At 29.1% G+C, this 11,062-nt stretch overlaps 1 protein-coding gene across 4 annotated transcripts in view; it reads right to left on the bottom strand.

The window, feature by feature from the left end:
* Positions 1 to 389: 389 nt before the first annotated feature.
* LOC134680689 (myosin heavy chain, clone 203-like) overlaps positions 390 to 11,062 on the bottom strand; it is a 35,224-nt gene continuing 24,551 nt past the window's right edge. For 3 of the 4 annotated variants that reach the window (XM_063539839.1, XM_063539840.1, XM_063539841.1), the window contains 6 exons: positions 10,933 to 11,016; positions 9,583 to 9,626; positions 7,159 to 7,258; positions 6,017 to 6,193; positions 3,900 to 4,085; positions 391 to 2,940 (listed from right to left, as the gene is read on the bottom strand). In XM_063539839.1, the coding sequence (XP_063395909.1) occupies positions 2,875 to 2,940; positions 3,900 to 4,085; positions 6,017 to 6,193; positions 7,159 to 7,258; positions 9,583 to 9,626; positions 10,933 to 11,016 (657 nt within the window). In that variant the 3' untranslated portion in view covers positions 391 to 2,874. Of the gene's footprint in view, positions 2,941 to 3,899; positions 4,086 to 6,016; positions 6,194 to 7,158; positions 7,259 to 9,582; positions 9,627 to 10,932; positions 11,017 to 11,062 lie in introns of all 4 variants that reach the window. The other variant, XM_063539842.1, reaches the window with a different exon arrangement.

Raw genomic sequence — 11,062 nt, 5'->3', positions numbered from 1 at the left:
TTATAAAAACATAGTTAAGGTGAAGGATACAATGGAACTTTAAATCCATAAAATGTTTAAGGCAAACAATTTGATTTTTTTAAATAATTGATACATTAATAAAACTATTGAAAGTAAAAGAATAATGCTTGGCAGTTTCAAAATAAAAGTTGTTTTTTACATATTATTTGAAAAAAATATAGATAAGTTGGCTTAACTTTATATAAAAAAGAAAAAGACAGACAGAGAAAAAAATTCACTACAGACACAATATAAAATGTGCACATTAATTTTGATAAAATTTTAATGTATACAGAGTTATCTCCCATGAGGATAACAAAAATGAATCTTTTAGTTAAAAGACCATTCTAAAAAAAAAAATAATAATAATAAAATAAGTCATGAAAATAAAAAAAAAGATTTGATGATCGGTAAAAAATGGACGGCTTCAAATTAAACTATGGGTCTTAAAATAGAATCAAATAAACCATTAAATGGCACATATATAGGGACGGAATTCAAAATAAATACAAAAGTTCTATAAAAACTAAATCACTCAAATATGTATATTTTGTACAATAAACTAAACATGTTTGTATAAAAATTTGAAAAATTCTATAAAACAAAATTATCACAGAAATCCTTGGATCCTTTCTTTGTTACTTTGTATTAAATTAAAGCACTAATCAATAAACTACTTCTATTCAAACAAATATATTACAATTCAGATCTGCTTTCCAGCCGTAAACCAGTGATACATTACACTGTATTCAAACATATATACTAACAACAGTGCTTTACACATAACAATGAGAAAGATACATTATGAATCATCTTTTGTACAATATGACAAACTTGCATGCTTTCAAAATAACTAATAGCCAGGACACCATTCCTCAAGGCAAATGTAATATGTGCTGTACTTTGGAAATGCCTTTTAATTTGCAAGGGGGAGGGAACTCTGATAAATCAAAGTCTTAAATCAAAGTACTAATATTGATAAACTACTTCTATTCAAACAAATATATTACAATCAGATCTGCTTTCCAGCGGTAAACTAGTGATAGTACACCACACATATATACTAACTACAATGCTTTACACATTACAATGAGGAACATAAATCATAAATCATCTTTTATATAATATGATAACTTGCATTCTCTTAAATAACCAATAGACAGGACACCATTTCTCAAGGCATATGAAAGATTTTCTTTACTTTGAAATGTCTCTTGTTTGTCCTGTAATTTTTGCACATTGAGTTTAATTTGAATTGTATTGGAAAAAAATATAACATACTGACTGTTGTTGAAAGCAAAATTGCAAAGGGGCAAACTGTGGTAAATTCAAGGCAAGCTCGCATAATATATAATATATTATATGAATGCATTCATCCAAGATCATTCACCAGAGTAGAATTTTAAGAATCTTATTGATACACCTTTTGGAAGACATAATCATGTACATTTTGTTGGTACTTTAAGAAATGGTGTCCTGGTTATTAATAGCAATAACAACATAAAAGAATAACATAATAAGTAAATATATTTACATAAATATAACGTTCACAAATTGCAAGTTATAATTCACAAAGTATATGTGTACATTAATACTACATAAAGTATCCTAATAGACTTTCACTGCATTTGATAGTAGAAATATCTCCATCAAACATTCAATATTCTGATCAGATAAATGTGCCTACAAATATTCACTCATCTTGTAATATCATATCTTTGTTCTGTAAATTTCAAATTGTTATGGGATGTTTTCATGCATAAGAAATGCAAATTATTTTGACAGTGATATTCAAGCACCTGTTGTATAAATTTAATGGAATGACATTGTTGGCTCCAAACACACAAGATTTTGTTTAAAATCTCAGATCCGGACTTCCTGGCATTTACATTTGTCAGGGGATGATGCCATCAGGAATCCTCTAGATTTTTCATCTATTTGAAGGGGATTACTGATTATTTATATTGCCGATTTTTTTTTAACCAGAGGTTATAGTATGTTAAAAATCAAAATGGAAATATGATATAGTGTCTTTAACAATATTAAATGAGTAAAATTACTATATTCAACTGGTAACGATATTTATCAATTAAATTAATTTGCAATAAGTCTATGGAAAATCTAGAGGGTTCTTATCCGCATCACCTCTCACCATTGTTTACATAACAAAATTGCTAATCATTGATTGGTCAGTTACATGTTGTGATGTCACTGCAGATCTGAGATCTGAGATCTTAAACTTGGCAGTGCCACTATAAAATACATATTTGGAAATAATATTCATTTTCATAGGTCAAGTTTAATATTGTTTATGACTGTATTAGGTATGGTTGAATAATACTGTTTTTTTAATAACTTTTTTCACAAAAAAAGTCACCACAGAAATTTTCTACAAAGATGTAATACTGATAATATTTTCTCAAATTTCAGAAATTAACAGAGTTAATATGATCAAATAATCAAATGTATTTGACTGAAGTACTGAACTATTCCAGATGGATTCAAATTTGATCTAAAATTGCCATTTTGAAATATCAAGCCAGTTTTAACTCTTGACACATAAAATAAATTCCATTTTAAAGTTATTTTTGGTAAATAAATTATTCTTACAAGGAATTTTTGGTGAATAAATTATTCTTACAAGGAATTTTGTATACTAACTTTAAGTAAGAAACATAGTTATACATTGTACTGACATTATCATTGCATAGTAGCCTTGGTACAGCACTGTCACCACAAAACATGAGTATATATAAACTAGTACTAACAGATATATACTCAGCTATATGTTTACAAAATGTACAGTTTATATATATATCTGGCACCATACTTAAAGCTACAATTGTTTTAATACTAAAGTTTATTGAAATGTCTTCATGTCTTGCCGTATCTGTAACTGTTGTTCAATTTAGAATATGCTTGCCCTAAATGAATTAAATCCTGAAAAGTAAAAAAATATAATGTTAATATCAGTTCATAACTGTTCAAAGTTTACCAGAACATGTTCTGTATTGGTTTAGCCTGAAATGATATGAATAAAGAGAGATGTGTACACATGTCAATGAGATAGCAACCCAACTACACACACAATACCAAAAGAGGTAAAAGTATATGGGCTTCAACAATGGACACTACTAGAACACACCTGTGATTTCGAGGATCTGTTACTGAATTATAGTACCTATGTGTTATAATTAAGACTGTTTTTTAGTACTTGTATTGTCATCTGATAAAGTCATACTGTTTGTAAGGTGTATAATTTTCTCTGATTTTAAAATCTTTCTGCTTGAACACCTCCTGGTTTTCTTACTACAGAATAAACTGTTTTGGGAAGGTTTATTTGAATTTCTGTTAGTTTGACTGTCAAGTCCAGGCTAACATTAAATCTGTTTCAATATAGTGTGTTAATGTGTTAAATGTCCTCCTACTCACCATAACCCATGGTGGTGCTCCTATTTAAGGATTGAGATACAGAACATACATCCATATAAGCTGAAACTATATGGCTGAGTTCACTTGAAACTCTCCAGTCCACTTCAGAGTTGGAAGAGTATCACGTGAACGCACTCGAGTTGCTATTCTGCTATTCAGAATAACCCCAAGTAACTCTAGGGTAAGGCCCTGACTAAGCATAAAAAAATGAAAAAATCTGATTGGTTTGATGTCATTGAAGGGTTCCTTGAGTTTAACCCTGGCTCAGTGAGGTTGGGAACCAGGGTAAGCAGTGTTAACTTGAGATGTTTGAGTAAACTCGGATTGTTGAAACCGGAGTTAATATGGTAAACTCTAGAGTTTCAAGTCACCTCTGCCTATGTGACATATACTAAAGTTATTAGCTGTTTAAAATTTAAAGGAATATTTTTACTAATATAAGACTTAAGAATTTTAATTTATCTTACTTTTGTTTGTGTTGTTAATGAGGTTTGTAGTTTGGTCATTTCTTGCATTTTCTGTGACATCATATTGCGACTTCGTTGTTGTTGATCTAATAGAGTATCCGATTCAAAATCTGCCTCCTTGGCTCGTTGTTCTAAAATATTTACAATTCTCTCTTGCTGAGGTGTAGGAGAAGGGGATCTCATTGTCTGTAAAATAGAAGAAAAGCCTCTAACTGTAAGTATGGTTGTAGTCCAATATACAAAAATCCAAAAAAAAATCAAAGGGAATTATACAGGATTTTATTTATGTCAATCCGTAATTATGATTTTCCTATCCAAAAAATGATGTTTATTGAAATAACTTACAAACTGTGGTCTTGAACCCAAAAATTTAGCTAGATATAAAAATGGAGAGCCATTTGAACTTCTCACTTAGTCAAAACATCAATTTTGTATCTGAATATTTATAAAAAATCAAATTTAGATGTTATGGTCCCTTTTCCATCTCCACTAACAGATATCTAAAAATCTTGACAAAAAAATTGAAAGAAATCTTCATATACAACTTAATACACATATTTGTAAAATTATAAAAAAGAATATTACATATATAGAACAACGTATGTTAAGTTCAGTTTAAATTAAATTAAAATTATTATGTGTTAGAGTCACTAGAAAGAAAGTTAGAAGTTGGTATAGGCACAGCATTCAGTACAAAACTTAAAATTCACAAATAAATTACAATGAGCCCAATATTATAGGGATGTCAAAAATTGCTGCAAAGTAACCTTAAAATAAAACCTCTAATTGAATTTAGCAATAGAAAATAACTTGGCAATTGGAGTTATCTTCCTTTATCTATAGTTCTATGTGTCTTTGAACCTTTTTAAGGACAGATAAGGTTCATGAAATTTTTAATAAAATAATTTTCTTGACATGTTTGGTTGAACACAGCATAATAATGTTCTTTGAAAAAAACTATTAGCAGCATGACTTGGGCTGAGAAGGACTACAATTAGTTGCATGAACTCTCAAAAGTGTTTTCATTGAATCTCATGCAATCTCTCCACCCACAAAAACTAGACACAACAGTCCAGTATTTTGTAGAAAACTAAGTCAACTACACTTGTGTTTTTTTTTAATGATAATTAATATTGTGGATTCATTAATTTTCGTGGGTTCCAATTTTCGTGGATTTAAGAAAACTGACACTTTCGTGGATATTAGATTTCGTTGTTTTGCAAAAGTCTGCAAACAAGCCAATGTAAAATTTACAAATTGTTAAACATTTAATCTAATGGTTAACCTGTACCCACGAAATCCAAAAAAATTGGTATCCAACGATTATTTTGAATCTACAGTAGATTTATTAGAGATAAAAAGCATTACAGTAGAAACTATTTAAGGAGTGAATGACTAATATTTTTTCTGTCTATGAAGAAATAACATAAAATTTTTTGTGCAAACTGAATAATGCATGTAGCAGGTTATTTAACAGTGTGCACCAAATTTTTATGTTATTTCGAATAAACAGAAAAAATATTACAGTCATTTCTTATAATTTAATTCTAAATTCCTTTTAAAACCGCAGAAAACCATGAAAAAATGTTGATGACATCACAATCACATGACTAAATTATGTCTATGGGCTCATAACAAAATAACTTCAGCCAATCAGAAGATGCGTTACATCCAAAATTAAACTATTTAGGTTTTAACCAATTTTTCTTGTCACTTGTCTGCTGAATTCAATTTTGTTTTAATTTCAATAATGTGTCTAAGTAGCTTTGGCAATAATTGTTTTTATTTTCACAGGAAATGCTTCTTGACAGAGAGCATTTCTACTCAAATATCTCTTATTTCTGAAGAGTTGATACTGGTCTTGAAAAAAATAAGTTGTGATTATTAGTTTCTAGCAGTAAACATTTGTTTCCTCAGTAGAAATTTGAAGAGCAGTGTTATCATTTAAACAAAATTTCAAAATAAAATTATAAAAATACTGCTAAAACAGCATTATTAGTTTAAAAGACAGCAAAAGATGTCATATTGTTTTACCGATAAACAATTTTCAACATTGGGAAATGCTGATCTTACAATACTTCCTTCACCTAGAAATTCCAATCACCATAGTAACTTACCCTCCTGTAATAGACAGGATTTGACAGATCCGGAACAGAATAAGAATATTTAGATAAGTTGCTGTTTTGATGTTCAAGTTCTGCTACTTTTGTCCGTAAATTATTGACCAGTTTAGTCGTACTAATATCATCCTGGTCGTAAGAGTTGTAGTACCTTGGAGGAGGAGGCTGTTGATTCTGAGAGAGAAGAGACACATGCACACATAAAAGTTATTGTCACAAACATACAAACATGCTGAATCTGTGTCCACTTTTTAAAAATTGCATCATATTTGACTTTTTCAGAATCTAAAGGACTATGGGTAATCTCATTGTTTTTTTACACCAAAATGAAAATAAAGTTACATCATTGGATGGATTTCATTGTTCAGATCATTCGCTTTTGAAACATTACCCAGAATGCATTAGATTTTGAAACAGTGAATTGCCTTGGTTGGTGAAATCTTTGTCCGTTTGACTTTATTGGATAGGTGTCTTATTAACAATTACAGGGTTTGAAATTAGCAGGGGCCCACACTCCAATGGCCCTTAAAATTTGACAAGGGCTACTTAAATGTCAGTTTTTCTTGTATAGATTCAGCAAGTTTGTAAGGTTAAACACACTAACAACTTTAAGGTAAGTTTGAAGAATAGAACTAGCAAGATCTCATTACATGCTTACAAAGTTTAAAACTAGCATGCTATAATTCTGAATATACGAAAAATTACAATATATTATTTCTATATTTACATACTAACACCAAAGCAAAGCAGATTTCTTGAGTAGCTTCAGAGGAGAAGACCTGACATTTATTTATTACCAGTTATTATAAACTTGAAATTATTCTTTTTAATTCTACGACAACTTGTTAACATTCTTCAAAACATTGTTCACAAATACTTTTTTCCAACTATCTTTTAAATTCTTATAAAATATTTCACTTAAAAAATATAACTTGAAACTTTTTTCTGGAAGTTAAGCACAATTAGTAATTTTAACAGAGTAAAGGGATTGAATCAAACAGATATTTGAAATCAAACATGTTATAGGTCCTATATTTTTTCCCTTATATTGTTAAAAGGTATACTTATTATCATTATTATTATTTTTGTTATGACAGAATATATAAAAAGTTGTTACTTTAATGACAATATATACATACTGTAGTGAGTCTTTTGATTTCTCTTTCTAATCTTTCTAACTCTTGTTCCTGAGCTGTCGTTCTTGGTCCATACTCATATGGTGCTGACTTTGTATATTGCCTTTAAAACAAAGATAAGTCAATGAATTAAATCATCGCATTGAAAACTCTTTTTAAAGAATACTAAAATAATTCTCTGTGAAAATATCATTACTGAGGTAAAACCTTTTGTATTGCTAAAGAGCATATATACAGACTTGCATAAAAAGTCAAAATTTTAAAATCTTATTTGTTTTAAAACAATTATTGTATATCATACTTGTTCTTTAACATACTATATATATCTTGATGAAGTCATTCAGGATATTGAACATCTTGCATTACATTCTTATAGAAAACTGTTAATCAATAAATAAAAACTAAATACATATTTAATATTGTAATTCTGAGTATCCTAAAACATGTAAAACAGGAATGTACATTTCCATTAAATTATTAATATACATTGCAAAACACCCAAAAGCATTAAAAAGATCTGCAGATATAAAGTTCATACACAAACAGGATCAAGTTAAAAATACTGTGAATTCAGAAAGTATTACAATATTCTTATTAACCTGAAGAAGGTGACTCAGTGAGTATCGCAATAATAAGAACTGGCATTCTAATACATTTATCTGCTACATATATCTGTTAACAGCTTTTTCCTGAAATGATCATTCTTACATTTTTGTACATTCTTCAAAAATCACAATAATAAATGTATGCAATCGTTCTGAAATTTACAGAATATCTATTATGGAATAGCTATTAAGGCTTTTGTTGACTTTTCTATTAAGTGCGTGATCATCAATTGTATTAACTGAGTTTAAAATGGTTAAATCTAATGTTTAAATAAAAATTGTTGCTTTATTAACCAACAACTGTGCATATTTGTAAACCCAGCGTGAAGATATGACAACTAAGCTGAAGTTATATATGTTTTCAGTCTCACTTTGGGTCAAAATCTCCATTTGGCAGTAGCCATGAATCAGTTTCTTTTTTCCACTTGTCAAAGTTTTCTTTTAATTTCTGAAGTTCCTCATTCTTGTCCTGAATGAGTTTCATGTACTTTTTGTCTCGGTCAATGTACTTCTTGTTTATACTATTTATTTCATCTGCATGATCCTACAGAGCAAAATCAAGGCAAATAATTAGCAAGAATTATCTCCCTTTAGCAGATAAGTTATCCCCCCTTAGCAAAAGTAACAAATCCTCCCCCACATGTAATGTGCATAAATGTTAGCTGAGTATAAAGCAACAATAAACTATCTCAACTTATGATTTTATTTGTATCATCTTTCTCATCTCCTTACTTTAAAATTTGCAATAAATTACTAAAATGAACATTTTTATTAAATAACCCATTCAAAAGTAAAAATTATATGATGCAACAAAAAATTACTAGTACAACAGAACCTACCATAGTGAAAATATTTTATTGTTGCTTAAGATATTATACACTGCAAATTAAACTATTTATATTAGTCAGGCACCAATCAGAGGTAGATCTTTGGTTAGGAGAATTTTTCATCATATAAAATAAAATGATCAACATTCGATTCAGTTTAAATTTGATGACATAATTCGTAAAATATTTCTTATTTTTATACTTTCTTGTTCTCCTCCTATCAAGGTAGGTCTACCCCTGTTGACCTTTCTGATCATGCATTATATGAATTTGATTATAAGTATAAGTTTTTCAACATAAAGCAAAATTGTTCCAAATATAAAAAAAACAAAACATTTAGGCATTTATACTCAAATTGCAAAAATATAAAATTTCCTAAAATTTCCAAAATTTTGTTTCAAACTGGAACAATGTTACTTTCATGAAAATGATATTAATAAAACATGATATATATCCATTATATTGAATAACTTTTATTTGACACTTCTTACATGAACTAGAATATAGCCTCCTCATATCAAAGTAAAAAGTATCAGTTTTGAAAGAACAATACGCATTTGATAGCATACCAGTTATCATAAATATATATATATTTTTTTAGAAATAAAACATTCCTCGCATAGCAGTACAGGAATATATTCTAAACTCCTCTCAAAAAATTTGTTGGTTCTGCCTTATTATAAAAAGTAGACTAAAACTCTAGCTCACCAGTTTCATTATCAAATAAATTTCAAACGATCTTATTTTCAGCTTAATTCAAAATAGATAAAGAACAACATTTAAGAATTCTAGTTCATATAAGAAATATCATTCACATGCAAAAAGACTTTAGACATGAGGTTATGGTTTGAGTAAAAAAGGCGGGAAAAGGGGAGACAAGCATTAGCTGATGATTATAATTAGTACAAACTTTACATTGTAGAACAAACATATGAGCCTGTAGGGATTATATGAAGGAAACAAGCATAAATAGCTAGGTCTAGCTGAAGGCTTACATTCTGACATCATTATGATGTTTATAACCATTGGGAGGGTTGCCCTAAAATAAAGGAGAGATACATATAAATAAATAGGAGGACATACATATAATTTTAACTCAATAATTTGAGTAAAGTATATGGGGGTTTCCATTTCTGGCTACTGACTAATATCTAAATAAGAATTTTAATTAATACAAAAAGTATATAGGTATTAGGGAAAAGAAATTTCATATCTAGTATTATAACTTAAAATAAATCAATTGGAATAAGATTTTGCCATTTATCTTTTGTAAATGAATTATATTTTTATGTGCAGTACTGTTCTACAGTAATTCTAAAGTAAGCATTGCCTGGTATGGACAGTTTTGAGAGAATACACTTGCACCACTAAACTAAATATATGTATCTCATCAAGTGTAACTATATATGTCTTCTGTGTGCATCAATGGTTGCAATTATTTTACAATATACATTTAACATTGAAAGTGCTTCTTTTCACCAGCTCATGCATAATTAATATTAAAACAATTCAAAACTAGTTCAGAGTACTGACAATAAAGAGTATACATTTTTAATCTACATATCCTGACTTTTGTATAGATCAAATTGATTTGTAGAATATTTCTAGATTTACTAAGGCTTTCAGCTTAACATGATAAAACTGTATTTCTTTTAACTATTCATCAGTTGTTACTAAGATTACTAAGAAACCTTTGTTCTACCAATACCTACATAAAGTTTAAACAGTGGTGGCTTAAGACTAACGGTAACAAACTAATCCTTATTCTAAGTATAAAAAGGGCCACAACTCCTGTTTTACAGCAGAATGCATTGAGTGTGTTGGTAAACGTTATATCTTTGGTTAGCTTGCTAGTTAGCTGAACTGTGAAGTATTTATTTGATTAGGTAAACTACCCTCTTTTAAGAGTAGACTACACTGAAAGGAGGGAAGTATACCTACTATACGCCTCCGGGTGCAGGAATTTCTCGCTACATTGAAGACCTGTTGGTGACATTCTGCTGTTGTTTTTTTTATTTGGTCGGGTTGTTGTCTCTTTGACACATTCCCCATTTCCATTCTCAATTTTACTAATCTTATAATGACTTCACAGTTCATCTAACAAGCAAGCTAACCTAAGATTCTTCCTTTACATACACACTTAATACATTCTGCTGTAATCAGGAAAGGTCTTATTAGTAAATTTTAGAAATTTATAAATATTGCTAACAGCACATATTTTTCTTTGACAAATATTCTATTTGAAAACTAAATAAGTTGAATCATAAATATCTTTTATAAATCAGGACAGTACGTTTGAAAATGTGGGGATAATACTTGGCTCCTGAATTTTCTGCACTACCTACCTTGACAAATTTTTCTTTCAGTTTATCCAGTTCATAACTTTTCTCTCTCTCCAGCTGACTCTTTACACTTTGTACAATATCTGACTGCAAGGGAGATAACTCACAAAATTATTAAAAATAAATAGGTAGG

The sequence above is a fragment of the Mytilus trossulus genome, chromosome 8, assembly GCF_036588685.1.
Source record: "Mytilus trossulus isolate FHL-02 chromosome 8, PNRI_Mtr1.1.1.hap1, whole genome shotgun sequence".
NCBI lineage: Eukaryota > Metazoa > Mollusca > Bivalvia > Mytilida > Mytilidae > Mytilus > Mytilus trossulus.
The sequence above is the reverse complement of the archived record's forward strand: the minus strand, read 5'-3'. Positions and strand labels throughout refer to the sequence as shown.